The sequence below is a fragment of the Lactuca serriola genome, chromosome 5 (genome assembly GCF_051521515.1).
Source record: "Lactuca serriola cultivar US96UC23 chromosome 5, Lser_US96UC23_V15, whole genome shotgun sequence".
Taxonomy (NCBI): Eukaryota; Viridiplantae; Streptophyta; class Magnoliopsida; order Asterales; family Asteraceae; genus Lactuca; species Lactuca serriola.
In genome coordinates, this window is record NC_136412.1 from 91056183 (window position 1) to 91074328 (window position 18146).

At 39.1% G+C, this 18146-nt stretch overlaps 1 protein-coding gene across 1 annotated transcript; it reads right to left on the reverse strand.

The window, feature by feature from the left end:
- Nucleotides 1-14854: 14854 nt before the first annotated feature.
- On the reverse strand, nt 14855-15370 carry LOC145049669 (uncharacterized). The gene has a single exon (XM_078998047.1). It carries the CDS (start codon nt 15368-15370, stop codon nt 14855-14857), a length of 516 nt encoding a protein of 171 aa, XP_078854173.1.
- Nucleotides 15371-18146: the final 2776 nt, after the last annotated feature.

The following is an 18146-nucleotide window of genomic DNA, read 5'->3' on the forward strand; positions in this document are numbered from 1 at the left end:
AACGCTTGATTCATGGACAAACATAAGTTTACGGTAGTAAAGTAATGTGTTTAAGGTAGTAAACTCCCCAAGAACATCTTCATAAACCGTAAACTCCTTTTCCTAAGTCAATTCAAGTCCCAATCACTTCCTAAACCATGGAATCAACCCTAGAACCTTCCTTTGTGCATTGTAATTAACTTAGGACCATCAAAACACATTTGAACATAGCACATAAGAGTTTACATCCGTAAACTCATAGTTTACTGCCGTAAATTCCTCAAATGGTCCTTAGAATGCCCAAATTCCCTTCTAATGCCACAAAACCAAGACTAGCATCACCCCTCAAATGTATAAGGCCATTTAGCAACCAAGAACACCCTCACCATGAGTTTACAGCTGTAAACTCATGGGGAGTTGGTCATTTGGACCGTAAACTCTCTTGAGAGTTTACTCTTGTTTTGAAGCCATATACGTCCATAGATGTCACCCGGGTCACTCCGAACACTTGTTTTGAAGTGTTTTCGCACCTGAGAGTGTATAATGGTATCTGATTAGTGATTATAGTCTAATTAGATACATTTGTGTATCATTTAATATTACATAGGAACCTCGCACGTTTTCAAGCCCCGAACCGACGTTTAGCATCCAAACTGACACAATCCTCGTCCGGTGAGTTCATACCCCTACCCTTTTTCAATGTTTTTCAATGTTTTCAGGGGGAATACAAGAAAAAGTACAAGAATATCTTGTGCTTAAACTTATTATTTCAATTGAATTGTTTCATATTTCACCTGCTTTTAACAATTGAAACCGTATTAACCAACTGTTTGATTTGCAGAATCAGTTTACAAACCGATTTCATATATTATTATATAATGTTCTATTATATATATATATATATATATATATATATATATATATATATATTTCACAAATGAATTGTTCCACATCATTATTGTTAAAAGCATTAGATTAGTACAATTGTTTTGTCCTCGGTAACACTCCACAGAGATACACGAGCGGAGGATCGTCTTTGTATATAGAATTTAAACAGGATTTTTCCCCATTATTACTTGTAGATTTGTTATTCCTTTAAATTGGAGACACGTCCTCAGAGAACACTCCATAGAGATACGCGAGTGGAGGATCGCCTCTGTAAGTAGAATCTCTATGTGAGGGAGTGTGACTTGAGTGTATAGATCTATATAGGGCTGACTACCCTGCTCTTGGCTGCTAGCTACAGCCGAACCGAAAGGTTGAAGGGTGATGAAAGTCATAATTGATACTGGCCTTCCTTTGCCATATCTCGTCTTTAGTATGGTTATAGAACTCGCAATTTGGATAACAAAGATTTACTTGTTAGTAATAATGAATATAGTAAATTAATAACCTTTGAAATTAGTTTACTATGATGATAGTTTTATATACGTGTCAAAACTAACATACACTTCACAAGGATAATCAGGTTTTTAGTATACATCTTTTACATTACATTCAGACTTGGTAACTAATCACAAACTTTTTAGGAAAATATAGGATTTTCCTGGGATAACAACAATTCTTAACCGGAATTGTGTAACTTAATGGAAAACTAAACATTACTTTTAAGAAAATATGGGATTTTCTTGGATAACAACTTTTTTGGAAAACTAAAGGAAACTTTTACATTTTTAGAAAACAATGCACTTATGAACTCACCAGCTTTATGCTGATTTTTAAACTGCTTGTATTCTCAGGTTCTCCTTAGACAGGTATCACGCGTTCTTTTGTAGAAGACGGAGCGTATGGAGTCATGTCTTTCTTTTGTTTAAACTAATGTACTTACAAAACTCGTATTACTTTACTTTTTAACAGATGTAATGAATCTGTGTAATGTATTGCTTTGTGTTTACTATGCTTATTATGTACATTGGTTACGATATTCATGATGTCCTCCGCCCCGGAACGTTTCCGCCTTCGGTTTCGAGGTATAACAGATTGGTATTAGAGCCCTTGCTTATAGTGAACTAGTATACCAAACCTTACATGGTATAAGACTATAAACACTAAGAAGCCTAAGTGCTCTGAACTAAAAGTATACTTTAAAATATAAGTATTTTCAAAAGTATACAAGTATACCTAGCCGTCGAGATTCATAACTACAAGTAGAACAAAACATAATTAAATGGGTGTTGTACTCTGAGGTTAAACCTGGGCAGTTATGTAGTCGTGTCTAGGTCAATATAGCATGATCAACTATATTCATTCGAGACACGACCAACATGTTCCTAGGAGTGACTATGGTGTCCAGCATGCCTAAAACTTACCCAAATACCCCAAACAACAAGCCGTCGTTGCAACGAATCATGAAATACTATGGGAGTATTTCTAGATCTAACTTTGTTATAGAAAATCCTCATTCAAGCATTGCCCCTCAATCGTTCCTTTAGCGATAGTTTATCTGCCTTGATAATTCATTCCTGCTTTATCGTGTAATAGAATTATATGTCTGTCATAAAGAGATATCCCTTGTTTCATATCTCTTGATTTAATTCAGAGGATTTACTATCCTCTTTTTCCTAATCATTTTAGATCGAAATGTCTCCAAAGAAAGGACCCAGCTCAAGGAACAACGACCCTCCGTTACCACCTCCTTCTCAATTCGACCCTGTGATGTTCCGGTTGGCTGTTTCTGCCGCAGTGACGGCTACAATGAAGCTATTGTGCCCTGACAGGTTCGGTGGACCAGGATATAGCACCTACCCCAAAACCATGAAAATGTTCAGGAGCATCAGAATGAGTGTGATGAGAGTAATAAGGTTATCTGGAAAAAGAGAAAGGGTTAGAGTTCACAAGGACCCTCCAAAAGGCATGAATTTGTGGCAGTTCAAGCTGCCACTACTCCTATTGTTGTGTCTATAGCTCAAGCACCTACCACTAGGTATGCGGGTAACCTCCCTTGGTGCAACAAGTGCAAATATCACCATTATACCCCTGGCCCATGCCTCGAGATGACCTCCAAAAGATGTGGCAAAAAGAGCCACACCGCTCGAAATTGCAAAACACCAGCCCAACTAATCAATCAAGCTTTCGGATCAAGTACCGATCGGGCCTGTTTTGGTTGTGGAGAAATTAGGAATTTCAAGCAAAACTGCCCAAAAGCAGCAACCACCAACAATGCCAACAACGCTGGAATAGCTCTGGCTATAAAGCCGGAAGAGGCAACCGCTGATCCCACCACCGTCGTGGGTACATTTCTTCTCGACAATTCTTATGCTCGTATCCTTTTCGAATCTAGTGTCAAGAAAGTTTTATTAGTCATTCATTCAAATATCTTTGTAAACATAGTCCTTGTGTAGTAACCGAAACATTTACCATCGAGATGACTAGCGGTGAGAATGAGTGTGCTAATGATTTATTCCTAAGCTGTATTCTTACTTTGAGTAACCATTCTTTCTCTATTGACCTAACGTCAGTTTTAATAAGGAACTTTGATGTTATCTTTGGCATGTATCGATTGATTCCCGATCGTGCTGATATACTTCGTTATTAAAAAGCTACTCGTCTCAATCTCCCTTCTGACCAGACTCTCATGATCCATGGCAATAAGTTTAGCTCTAATCTTTGTATCATTTCCTGCGTCAAAGCTCAAAAGTTGCCCCGAAAGGAGTGTCGTAAATTCCTAGCCCAGGTAATCAGCGAGAAACAAGAAGTTAAAGACCTCTAGAGCATCCCCGAAAACTGTAATATTCCTGATACCTTCCCAAAGAGTTCCCGAGAATTCCTCCTGAACGTCAAGTCGAGTCTCGTATCAACTTAATCCCTGAAACTACCCCCGTAGCCTAAATCCCCGTATCGCTTTGCTCCAGCATAAATGCAGGGTTATCCATTCGGCTTAATGAGTTGACTGTCAAAAAACGATATCCTCTTTCCCGAATAGATGACTTCTTCGATCAACTTTAGGGAGCCAGCTACTTCTCGCAGATAAACCTTAGGTCAAGATACCATTAGCTACGAGCTCACGAGGATAATGTTTGCAAGACAATATTCAGGATTTGATATGATCACTAAGAGTTCGTATTGATACCCTTCGGTCAAACCATTTTCCCTTAGTCATGTAGTAGGTAATGAAGTCATACGCATGGATCCTCCTAAGATTAGAGCAATAAAGAAATGGTCGGCACCGAGAACATCCACAGAAAACCTGTCAATTCTTGGGTCTCGCCGGCTATTATTGAAGACCCATTCAAGAAATCTTTCTAGAATCGCCAAACCCCTGATCACTCCGACATAGAAAGGTGTACCCTTTTTTTGGAGTGAAAAGCGAGATACAACATTTCACACATTGAAGCAAGACTTATGCATCACACCTATCCTGTCTCTGCCAAAGGGAATAGAGGATTTCGTTGTCCATTGTGGTGTGTTCAATCATAGTTTAGACTATGTACTTAGGCAGGAAGGAAAAGTTATCGTTCATGCTTTGAGACAAACAAAAGGCACACGAAGTTAACTACACAACTCACGACTTGGAATTAGGAGAACCAGTTCCTGCACTGAAGAATTAGAGACATGATCTCAATGGAACCAAGTACATGAATTTCACTAACCATAAGAGACTACAGCATATCTTCGATCAGAAAGACATAAACATGAGGTGCCCTTAGCCGAAAGGAAAGCTCAGACAGCAAGACTAAGACATTAACAATGACCATCTAACCCCACTTACTCGCTCAGACCTGAGAAGCGTAATAAGAAACCCTCGGAACTGTTCCAGCAGCCTAGATACCCGAATGGAAATAGGAGATGACTATCATAGATTTCATCTTCAAGTTACCCAGTTTCCCTAGTGGGTACGATACCATTTGGGGAAATTGTCGATCCTTCGATAAAATCCGTTCATTTCCTTTCGATCAGAGAATCATTCAAGATGGAAAGACTTACACGAACCCACATCCAAAAAGTTGTCCGACTGCACGGTGTACCTGTGTCCATTATCTCTGGTTGAGATAGCAGGTTTACCTCAAGGTTTAGACAGATTTCTTCCGAAAAATCTCAAAACCAAGCTAGATATGAATACAACTTATCATCCTCAGACAATTAGACAGAGTGATAGAGTTATTCAGATCATGGAAGACATGCTGGGAGCATGTGTCATCAATTGCAGAACGACTTGGGACACCTATTTACCTTTGATCGAGCCCTCGTATAACAACAGTTATCGCACCAGTATCAAGACTGCATCGTTCGAAACCCTCTACGGTCAAAAGTACTGATTCCCTCGTATTAGGTTGAGGTAGGAGACACGTAGTTAGCCAAGAGTCGATCCCCCGGTAATACCCTCACTGGTCCTGATATCATCTGCGAAATCATCGAAAAGATCATCCAGATCCGAGAACGATTGAAAGTTTCCTGATGAAAGAAGAGTTTCGCCGATATACAACGGAAACCTCTGGAATTCCAGGTTGGAGATCGTGTCCTGTTAATGGTCTCTCCCTGAAAAGACATGATACACTTTGGAAAGCACGGAAAACTTAACTCGAGGTAAATTGGACCCTTCAGGATCCTCAATGGGATCAACCCCGTAGCCTTCAAACTCCGAGTACCTTCAGAACTTAGAAGCATCCATCCTATCTTCCACGTCCCGAATATTTACAAGTGCCTGTCCGATGAAACCCTAGTAATCCCTCTTGAACAAATCAAGACCATAGACCGAGAGATCAAACGTACGAAACAAAGCCACATCCCGATAGTAAAGGTTCGCTGGAATTCCAAGCGAGAACCTGAATTCACTTCGGAGCACGAAGACCTGATGCAACAGAAATATCCGCATCTCTTTCCATAAATTGTATCTTAATTCTTGAATTTCGGGATGAAATTCCCTCTAACGGGGGATAATGTGACAACCCGTAATTATTCCGTCACTATAAACTGTTCCCATTAAATAAAATCATTTGTATTCAAATTGTTCCGTTAACCTTAGAGTTAAATTAATTTAATCGCGACTTTTAATTCGGTTTCATAAGTGTCGGGATGTGTTATAAACATTAAAATATTTTCCATATTTATTTGGAAAATTATTAGTTTCATTTAAGTCGTGATTACGACAATTTATCGGGTACGACCAAAAGCACCGTTTAACGGCAGTATCGGGTAGAATTCCACCGGGCCATAAACTCAACCCCTATATAAGGGATCGAGTGACATCATTTTTAAGCTTTTTCACTCGCTCTAAACACTTTCTCTCACTTCTCTCTCTCTAGAATTCGAAATTGATCCAAAAACTCCATTTCAAGCCTCATTTTGGTAAGTACTCCATGCTAGCTGGTTGTTTAACTTGATTGGAATGCAAATTCATGTTTGAAACTCCCAAAAACACCCAAGAATAAGTGTTTATAGTCTAGGGACCCTCCCAAAACCGTGAACACCCCTTGAGAGGGTTTTGAAGCCCCAAAACCCCTCCAAACCCCTTCTAGTGCTTAATTTGGATAACAGAGATTTACTTGTTAGTAATAATGAATATAGTAAAATAATAACCTTTGAAATTAGTTTACTATGATGATAGTTTTATATACGTGTTAAAACTAACATACACTTCACAAGGATAATCAGGTTTTCAGTATACATCTTTTACATTACATTCAGACTTGGTAACTAATCACAAACTTTTTAGGAAAATATAGGATTTTCCTGGGATAACAACTATTCTTAACCAGAATTGTGTAACATAATGGAAAACTAAACATTACTTTTAAGAAAATATGGGATTTTCTTGGATAACAACTTTTTCAGAAAACTAAAGGAAACTTGTACATTTTCAGAAAACAAACCACTTATGAACTCACCAGCTTTATGCTGATTTTTAAACTGCTTGTATTCTCAGGTTCTCCTTAGACAGGTATCATGCATTCTTTTGTCGAAGATGGAGCGTATGGAGTCATGTCTTTCTTTTGTTTAAACTTATGTACTTACAAAACTTGTATTACTTTACTTTTAAACAGATGTAATGAATCTATGTAATGTATTGCTTTGTGTTTACTATGCTTACTATGTACATTGGTTACGATATTCATGATGTCCTCCGCCCCGGAACGTTTCCGCCTTCGGTTTCGGGGTGTGACAAGCACTGTTTATGGTCGTGAACACACAAAATGACCAAACTCAAATAAACAGCATATAAATTGTATTACAGACTCATGCCAAACAAAATACACTGAAAGCCTAGACAAATCCATTAACTAGACTCTTCAATCTCCCCCTTGGTATGGTGCTAGCTTTGACTCAACTGTCGACCACCAGTATATTGGACTTTCCTATCGCTCCGTTCCACATTTTCTTTTCTATAATTGCAGCCAACATCGAAGTGTATTCTTTTGCAGCGGTCTCAAAGAGATCTTCAGCCACCAGAATCTGATGAGCAGCGAGATGATATATGTCCCGCTTGACAAATTGAAGCAGATCCCTTTTGTCATACAGACGGATGAAATCTTCCTTAAGCTTGATGACAACATCATTTGTGGGTTCATCATACACCCAATATTGCATGGATGTGAGAGAACCATGTGAATAATTTTGAAGAACTGGAACGTGCTTAACTTGAGCAGTAGCAGGCCACATCACTGACCGAACTGGCTGACTTGTTTTGGGATCAATGACTTTTGAGTGGACCTTTACAAAAGACTCTGCAGTCTTCATTGATGGGAAGCCCTTGGCCACTTGATCTTCCAAAAAAGATTTGAACTAACTCGCCCTGGAATTGCCTGATGGATTTGAGAAAGGAGCTTTGGACGGCTCAATAAGATCAATCTTAGTAAAAGAATGAAAGTTTTGAGCATCTTATAATAATTCTTTATTGCCGCTCTTTCTCCTCACCATAAACATATTCTTGGTGTCATGGAATCCCCACGAGATGATTCCTGACCTATCACCATAGAGGTCTCTGAAACGATGCACGCCCAGATCCGTAATGGTGATCTATGGCTTATCCCAGGGTGCCTTATGATCTACGCTCCTTTTGAATAGCAATTGAGCTTTGTCAGTAGACTTGTCCAATTTGGCGCATTTTAATGTTGCTACACTTGGAGCTTGAGCCGGTTCCTTTTCACAACGGTTCACGATGGTGGTGGTTCTGGTAGGTTTAGGAACAATAGGAACATCTTGGTTGGGAAGATAAATATGTGGCTCGTTAACGGATGACTTGAATTCATCACCAAGTTTATCTTCCAGCTTTTTCTTCAAATTGTAGTAACTGGCGGTCAACAGGCCAAAAAAGTGTCTAAAGATCAGTAATCTGCTTTGTCTTCAGAGCTTTATCTTCAATAAGTTCGGCCACTTGAATATTGAGCTTTGTGTTTTCAGTTTGAAGTTCTGCGACCTTGATATCCAGCTCAATATTTCTCTGATTAAGATCAACATTCTTCTGATTCAGAATGTCGATCTGTTTCTGGAGTCCAAGAAGTGAGGGAATCTCTTCTCCCGAGCTGTCACCCCCAATAAAAATTCCTTTGCCGCGTGGAGGTGGCATAGAAAATTGTTCTTTAGCCAAGAGCCTAGCTAGCCTAACCGAGGCGACATTATCATCTGGCCTGGGAGGATAGAAACCCGTTGGGAATGAAGAGCTACCAGCTTCATAAAAGGTACTAGGACCTTGACTGACGGGTTCAGCTGAGACTATGACAGGTGTGGTTGTTGCTGGAGCTGTAACACTTTGATTTGCCAGTCTAAGGACGAGTCTGCGTCTTTTACTTGGAGGAGGAGAGGCTTGTGTAGTGGTGTGATCACTTTCCACTATCTCAGATGTAGGTAAGAAAACATCAAGGGGAGGAATCCCTGATATTGTCACCATAGGAATTGCCATTTCCGCCGATGGATTGGTAGGAGTAGGTGCGGCTTCAAGAACATCTTCTTCTTCCCTTGTCTCTGTTGCAGGATGAGCAACTTCATCGATATTATTAAGCAACTTTTTGAGGTTTTCTCTGGTCATAAAATCTTCAATGCTACAGAAGTTTAAGGGAATTTCATCATTATCAAATCCTGTGAGGTCGAGATCTTCATACAATTCAGTCTCTGCCCCCGACCCCTCATTGTAATCCCCTTGAACCTGTATAGACTGTAATTCGTGTTCCTCAGCGACTTGGGCATTTGCAGCTGGAGTTTCATCGTCATCATGATCTGAAACTATGATGACATCTTCAGAAGCAACCCTTTCAGAGGTAGTGGGCTCAAATAAAGCTTTATCAGATGTAATCCTTGAAAAATGACCTTGCCCTTCCGATTTTGTTTAATATAACCAACAGTGTGAGGACCCAAGGATTTTATATCCAGCTTGTCACCATCATTGACCATCTCTGGGAATTGATAGTCGATGAACACTTGAATAATCCTCGGATATAGCAAAAGTGCATCTCTGGTTCCCCGGGTTATGGCATTTATGTTCACCAAGAACTCATCAAGAATAAACTTTGAGAAGTTGAATTTTATGCCAGCAGCCAAATAGACAATCGCCCCTGTGTTCCTGAGAGAGATTTCATCAGCTCCTGATCTCCTGCCTGAGATGCAGCTCACGAACATGTGTGCTAGGAATCGCCAGTATGGAGGCAAGAGCTTTTTCACAGTGGGAGGGTAGGTACCCTTGTATCCCATCTTCTCAAGAATTTGTTGTACATCAACAATCCTAATTTCATAAGGAAAATTGGATTCATCATTGATCAGCAGAGTATCTCTGATGAACTGCTCCGTGATTTTGATCTTGCAACCTTTAACCACGGCTTCAAGTGACATCTCTCCATTGACTTTTGACATCTTAGCCGTCTGCCAGAACTCCCGGACAATGTTCTGATAAATGATAGGATTCATAGTAATGGCACAAGCTAAGCAACATTCTCTTAGTCTGTAGATCATTGATTTGAAGTCTCCATGAGCAGCCGGAGGTTCATCCTACACAATCGCCAGGTTATACATGTCAGCAAACTTAAGATTCGCCATTGATCTGCACTAAACAGGCTAAGTAAGAAAACAAAGTATTTAAACAATTTAAAGCTTTAAGTTTTCTTAATTAAACAATTTTATTTTGGCCTTAAAAATAATATATTGATCAAAATTTGGAGTTTACGGTCAATAGTGGTCAAACATGGTTTACGGTCCAAACTGGTCATCTGAACGTAAACTGAGTTTACGGTCGTAAACTCAGATGAGTTTACGATCGTAAACCCAAAGTGAGTTTACGGTCGTAAGGCCAAAAAGTGTTTACAGTTCTTGAATCTCCTCAAACCATAAACTCTCCCAAAACCGTAAACGCCGACGAACACTTAAACCCCGATTACTCCTCCATTTTTAGTCGATTCGATGAACAGATAGCATTTCCCAAGTTGGTTTTGGTATACCTTCAAAGTGGACTAGTCGATTTCGCAAAAACTCACAAAAAAAATCGAAGAGAGAGAGAGAGAAGGAGTTTGCGGCAGTAAGAAGGAGGAGATGGCGGTGAAAAGGGTTTTACGGTAGTAAGCCCCACCTTTTATACTTCCTTCGAGATTACCTGTCTCCCACACAGTATTATGCACAGTCCAAATTCGGATTAAATTTTCAAAAATAAAATTTTTTGAGGATATTTTAAAAGTAAAAATAAAATTAACATAAAACTAAAAATAAAAATAAACTAACTTCAAAAAATTTAAGAACTAATATATTTAAAAATTAATTTTTTTAACAATTATAAAAATAAAAATAAAAATAAAATTAAACTTAAAAGTAAAAATAAAGGAGAAATTTAAGTTTGAATAAGCATAGAGAAAATTTATCTCAACATTACTGGCAAACTCTTGTGACATTGGGATCAAAGTTGTTAGACAGCCTTGATCCACTTGACGGTACCGTTCATCTTCACGTCTTTGTCTGGTCGATCGTCGGTATTGTGGTCCACTTAAACACGAAAAATTGTGACAGATTTAGGACATGCTATTACTTACAAGACAAAGTGATCCTAAGTTCCTAGATACTATATCTTAAGGACCATTCAGCTGACGACGACCAGCGATATTTTTGTTCACCTAGATTGAGCAACGAGATCTATAGACAATCTTTGAGTGTTCAATTTTAATTGTACTGGAACATGTTTCCCGCTTCCTGATATGCCCCAGTAATCAAAGACTTCCAGAGTACTCCTTACATCGGGTGAGCAGACATTTATTAAGAGAGAAGATAGATTTAGAATGCATATTCTATACACCCAGGTCGGATCTCTTCTAATCACGCAGAGGGTGAAACATATGACTAACTGAAGTTTTAGAGGGATTGTGAGTCACGCAAAGGAGATAGTATATGGCTAACAGATAGAAAGAATTGCATAGATAGAAGATGTAGAGAAATAGAGTTGCATATGTTACAGTCCATGTCGGATTTTGATTCACGTAGAGGAGGTAACATATGACTAACAGACAGATAGACAAAGAAAACAATTTTCTATTGACCTAATTCATTCGAATTTACCAGTTGCCCCACCAATACCGGAATTAAGGACAGAATCCGCATATCGAGGAAAAGTTAATCCACGGTTCCAAGTACAGGTTCTTTAATGTGACCAGTAGATTACCATATATATCTCCCTTCTCAACCTTTCCAAGCGCCGTATTGTCAGGCTAAACGGATCTAACTAGGTCAAGATTTGTCAAGTCTATACATTTCCTATGTTCAACTCTGCCTAGTCATGTCCATTTAGAATCTTTTGTGCCTACCGACGCATCAAACCAGAGCATAGACCCTTCAACTTTAAGTACGTTACGCAGACTTAGATTGCATGTTATCACATGATAATATCACTTCCCAGTCCTTCATCAACAAGCAAAACTTTATGCAACAATCCTTTTGATTTTTCTGAATTTTTTAATGTTTTTGGATTTTTTTAATTTTTTCCAAAAAGAAATAAAACAGAAAAAGAATGTTTTTGGAATTTTTTTTAATTTTTTAATTTTTGTTTGGTTTTGTATATTTCTCCCCTTAAATTTGTGCACGGTAGAGAATGAAAGGACTAAAATGCTCAAATTTAAACTAACCTAATTATTAACAAAAATTAATCCTCAAAACGAATCATTTTCAAAATTTCCACAAGCACATCGAATCGAGCTTTGTGAAAATGCTTAGTGAACAGATCCGCCACATTATTGGCAGTGGGAACCTGTTCTAGCCAGATGAGCAAACGCTCATAACAATCTCTAATAAAAGTGAACTTTGATGTCAATGTGCTTGGTTTTGGAATGTTGGACCAGATTTTTAGTGATTTGAATAGCTGCCTCATTATCATAGTGAATAGGAGTTTCTAGTTAATTCAAATCGTAGTCCAACAGCTAATGTTGGATCCAGATAACTTGAGAACAGGAAGCAGATGCAGCAACGTATTCCGCTTCTGCTGTTGAGGTAGAGACGGTATGTTGTTTCTTGCACTGCCACGACACCGGCCTATCACCAAGGAATTGGCACCCTCCTGATGTGAATTTCCTATCAAGCTCACAACCTCCATAATTACTATCAGCAAAAGCATATAAATCAAAGTCAGAATTCTTCGGATACCAAAGACCCAATTTTGGACTGCCTTTGATATACCAAAAAATCCTTTTGATAGCAATAAGATGTGAAAGTTTAGGATTAGCCTGATAGCGAGCGCATTGACACACTGCAAACATGATGTCGGGACGGCTTGCGGTTAGATACATCAGGGAACCGATCATCGATCTATAGTGAGTCAGATCTACGGATTTTCCATCAATATCTGGATTCATCATGGGTCTTTCAGCCATTGGAGTCGCTGCAGGCTTTGCGTCTTCAAACCCGAACTTCTCAAGAATATCCTCCACATACTTAGCTTGATGTAGAAGGATTCCGGTTGAATCTTGTTTGACCTGAAGCCCCAGAAACATGGTCATTTCACCTAGAGAACTCTAGAATCGCTTCTTCATCACGCATTCAAACTCTTTGCAAAGCTTTGGACAGGTAGACCCGAAGATAATGTCGTCAACATAGATCTGAACTAGTATCTGATCATTACCCATATGCTTGATGAATAAAGTTTGATTAATAGTGTCGCGAGAGTATCCATGCTTAAGCAAGTGCTTTGTTAGAGTCGCATACCATGCTCGAGGAGCTTTATGTAACCCATACAATGCCTTGTCCAACTTGTAGACATGATTAGGGAAATTTGAGTTAACAAACCCAGGGGGTTGATCACCATAAATTTATTCCTTCACCTTGTTATACAAGAAAGCAGTCTTGACATCCATTTGGTAGACTGTGAATTTCTTGTTGGAAGCGTATGCGAGAAAGACACGAATAGCCTCCAAATGAGCTACGGGAGCATATACCTCAGTATAATCAAGACCCTCAACTTGTTGAAACCTGCGAACCACCAACCTTGCTTTTTTGCGCACTATTACACTAGAATCATCCAGCTTATTACGATACACCCAACGCATGTCAAGAGACCTTTTGCCCTTCGGTAACTCAACCAATTTCCAAACCCGAAGCTTTTCAAACTGATTTAGCTCTTCATGCATTGCATCCACCCAGCTGGGCTCATTCAAATCCATTTCAACGTTCTTGGGCTCTATTTGAGATATAAAGCAAGAGTAGAGACATGCATTAACATCTCCACTCTGACATCTGGTTTTATCTCCATCACCTGGTTGGCCAATGACGGTATCGATTGGATGATCACATTGAATTCTTGAAGGCATGTCTTGGCCGATATCATTGAGTGAAACAGGAAGAGTGTGTATATTGAAACCTCCATCATCTACTGATTGATTCATATTAGATGAATCTGCTACAAACTCATTAGCAATTTCTTCAGGAAATAATAGTTCCATAAAAGTTGGATTGACAACGGAAGCATCTCTAGACATGAGCTCTCTCTCAATAGGTGTAAGAGGTGTAGCATCAGCATTAGGAGTTTCATATGGAACCTTAGACTCTGGACTATTTGGTTGATCAGATGACTCCCCCCCGGGTGGAGCAGAGGACTCCCCCTCAACCGTTGGAGGTCTGTAGACAACTTCTTCGTCTTCCTCTTCAGAAACAATCTTCGAACCAGAAGAGGATCCACTTGAACTATCTGAAGAAACATTTAAAGATTTGAAAAACAATGTGTAATCAAATAACCAGTCGGGACCCACTTGAGCGTCTGTTTCATTTTCCTCCAACCAGCGCATGTCATAGGATTCTACTATCTGCTTAGTCTTTTTTTTTTTGTAAACCCTATACGCAGTGTGTGCAACATACCCTACAAAGTAACAATCATCGGCTTTGGCATTGAATTTAGGGTTGGATTCCAAGTGAATAATGGTGCAAGGGTAGCCAGATGCACGGAAATGGCTGACAGAAGGCTTGTGTCCATAAAGAATCTTGTACGGTGTCTTCACATGTGCTTTGTTGATTAGAACATGATTATGCATGTAGCAAGCAGTGTTAATCTCCTCGGCCCAAAAGAAAACAGGTAGTTTGGAATCACAAAGCATTATCCTTGCGGCGTCAGTCAAAGTTCTATTTCTCCTTTCAGCAACACCATTTTGTTAAGGCATGTGAGCAGAGCAATATTGACGCACTATCCCCTTTTCTGAGCAGAAATGGTCAAGAACTACATTCTTGAACTCAGTTCCATTGTCAGTACGAAGTGCCTTCACTTGGTTGTTGGTTTGCTTCTCAATCATCACAACGAACTTCTTTATCAGATCAGCAAACCCTCTTTGTTGGATAAGAAGAAGACCCACGTAAACCAAGAGAAATCATTGATCACAATGAGAAAGTATGAGCTTCTGTTAATGCAAAGGATGTTGACCAGACCAAATAAGTCCATATCCAATACTTGGAGCACTTGACTGATTGAGTTGACTTTCTTGGGCAGGTGTGGTTTCTAATGATGTTTGCCTTGAGCACAGGAAACACACTTCTCAAATATAATAAAGTCTTTGACGGGTAGGTCTCGGACCATCTCATTCTTAGCAAGGCGATTCAGGTTTTTTGTGTTAGCATGACCGAGCCTTCGGTGCCACAGCATTGCGTTTTGTTCAGAGACTTTTGAGAATAGGAAAGTGACTTGTTCATGTAGGTTACTGTTCATATCAATAATGTAATCATTCCCATCCCGTTTAGATTTGACTAGAATCCACTCTTCCGGGATGACAATGCCTGGCTTGAGAATCATACATTCTTTATCGGTAAAATGGGTAGAATAGCCTTTGTCGTAGATTTGGGAAACACTCAACAAGTTGTGATTTAACTCAGGAGTAAAGTTGACATTCTCAAAGCTTAGCACTCCATTTGTAACGGTTCCTCTCTGTGTGATCTTGCCACCATCTCCGCCCGCGAAGGAAACATAACCCCCATTAAAAGATTGAATTTCGCTTAGTTCGGAGATGTCTCCTGTCATATGCTCGGAGCAGCCGTTGTCGACGTACCAAGGACGAACGACATTCCTCCGCAACTGTCCCTGGAAAATGAGCGGAATCATTTAGATTTAGGAACCCATGTCATCACTGTCCTAGGTTTACTTTTTGCTTTCTCTGATTTATCCTTCAATATTTTCAAATTAGGTCCTCATTCTTAATCACTTCAGAAGATGTTAATGATGGATTAGAAAGTGATTTGGGCTTCCATTGATATTTGGGTTTTACAACATTCTTAGGTGGTTTTGAAATATGTTTCTTAGGAGTGTGCACTGAGCCTTTGAATTTTCTACCAGAAGTGGTTGAAGATCCAGAATTGCTTTTTGAAGAAACCGATTTTGGCGGAGCCTTGTTCGGTTTTGGCAAACTATTTTGAGCTTTGTTAGTAAAATCCTTTTTATTGTCTTGAAAAATAGCCCTTTTTCTGCTTCGATCATCTTTCCAATCCTCATTTTGAGAACGAGTTCTTGAGGATTTTCTAATTAAAGACCTTCCTCGAGATTCATTCTCTCCTCTTGGTGACAAGTAGTTTACAGAGATCCTATTTTGACAATTCCTAACTATATGACCACCAACACCACAATTAAAAGAAATTTGTTTATTATTTGAACTTATATTTCATTTTTCAGATTTATTTTCTTGACAAACACTCTTACTCTTCTCAGAAGAACATTCATGAGGGATAGATTGAGAGATAAGTGAGGGTGTCTCAGTTGTTGTGACTTGTGGAATTGATGGTGTTTCATGAGTATCACAAGCATCAGAACTACCAAATAGTTCATCAAACATATCAAAGAAATTAAATGCAACAAAATAAAATGTGGGAGCATCACACGAAACATTATCAGACTTAACATTAGAAACATAAATGTTTTCATTTGAAACAGAAAATTCAGAATTAGAAACAAAAACAGAAACATGTTCTCCGACTCCATGCTTTGCCTGGTCTAAAGGTTGATCTGCATGGGAAGTAGAAATGTTAGTACTTTCAACGTTAATAAATCCACCTGAAACGAAACCAGATGTCTTGCCATAAACCATAAACGGTTCGTTGGCAATCTCATCCTTTGATAAGGGTTGATACTGATATGTATGATTATAAGGAAGAGGTACACGATCATATCCAAAATCCTTAGACTGATTTCGTTTAAATTGCATGCAATGATCAATCATGGTGGCAACTACTTTTCTTGATCCATCAAATTTTTGAAAACCAAAGTTTGTAGAATCAAACTCTCTTTTTAATGTATCAAGCTCAGTAATTAGCTCATCATTTTGTATTTTAAAATAATCATACAATTCGCATTTTTTACTATATTCTGTTTGAATCCATCTAAAATCTTTTATTTTAGTTTCTAACTGGGCCTTAAGGGGTTTTTGTCCTTTCCAAAGTTGGTAGCCCTCATATCTAAGGTCCTCTATTGCGCCTTAAGGAGTTTTTGTCCTTTCCTAAGTAGACACCATTAGAGCAAACTGCAGCTCCATCATCTCTGCTTCGGGATCAACGTCATCATTCTTCAAGGTAGCATCATCAATCTGAGCTAGGTGAGCATTTTCTGGCCCTAAGATATTTAAATCCTGAATCTGGTCCTCCCAGTCAAAGGATTGAGTGACCATAGCAGTTTCACCATTAGCTGCAGCACCTACACGGTTGTTTCCCACTGCTACCATTTTCCTGTTGTTGTTGATCCTACGATTTAGGTTAGGACATTCACGAGCAACATGACCCAGCTCGTGGCAGTTGAAACATATCAGCATGCCATTGTTAAATCCCACCTTCTTATCAGTATTCATGCCCCAGTTGTTCTTCCCTGTCTTCTTAGCAAATTGCTTGGCCCTGAAAATATCCATAGCAATCTGCCATGTAATGTTCATATCTTCTATGTCTTCAGGATGAATTTGATCCAAATCAGCAAATAACAGTTGAGGTGGAAGATCTCCAACTACAAGAGCATTGTAGCAGTTAACTAGCCTAGTAGCTAGAGCCAGATTTTCAGCAGAGTCTTTAGAGTTTGAGGAAGAGGCTACTAATGCCACATTTGGAGCAGGGACACCTTGTGGAGTAAGAAATGGCTGATTTTGATGGTGAGGGATAGATGGTGCTGCAGTGAAGGTCTGAATCTAAGGTTGTTGAGCTGCAAAGGCTTGACCTGAGGAAGACATAAAATATGAGAGAGCATTGTTGGATGAGATTCCAAGATTTGCAGTAGAGTATGAGTTCACATGATTAATCTCTCTCTGTTTGTCATCAATGTCACAAGCTTTGATGATTGCCATGATTTCAGCAAGAGTGAGGCGATGGAAATCCTTAGTTTTCTTAATCACAACAACATTCATATCCCATGATTTAGGAAGAGCATTCAGAAGCTTCTTGTTGATTTCTCACTTGGTCAAGAAAATCCCAGATATGTTCATGTCAATTGTGAGAGTTGTGAACTGTTGCAGCTAAGCCTCAAGATTCTCTCCTGGTATGTAGTTGAACATATTGAACTTTTGTCTCAACATGTCCTGCCGACTCTCCTTCATATCTTCATTGCCCTCATAAACTTCAATTTGGGCTTCCCATAGATCTTTAGCTAAAGTGTACTCACAAAAACCTTGAGCAATATGTGACAACCCGAAATTTTCATTCGGTCAAACCCTAAAAGTCAATCACTTCATATTATAAGTCAAGTTCACTTTTACTTGTTTTTAGGAAAAATGAGTTCATTTGATTATTTTAATAATTAATCTTTAAACGAACGGGTGAACGGAGGGGCC

Bases quoted from the DNA above. Each gene is read 5' to 3' on its own strand.
- LOC145049669 (XM_078998047.1), bottom strand. From the start codon at position 15,370: ATGACAGGAGACATCTCCGAACTAAGCGAAATTCAATCTTTTAATGGG.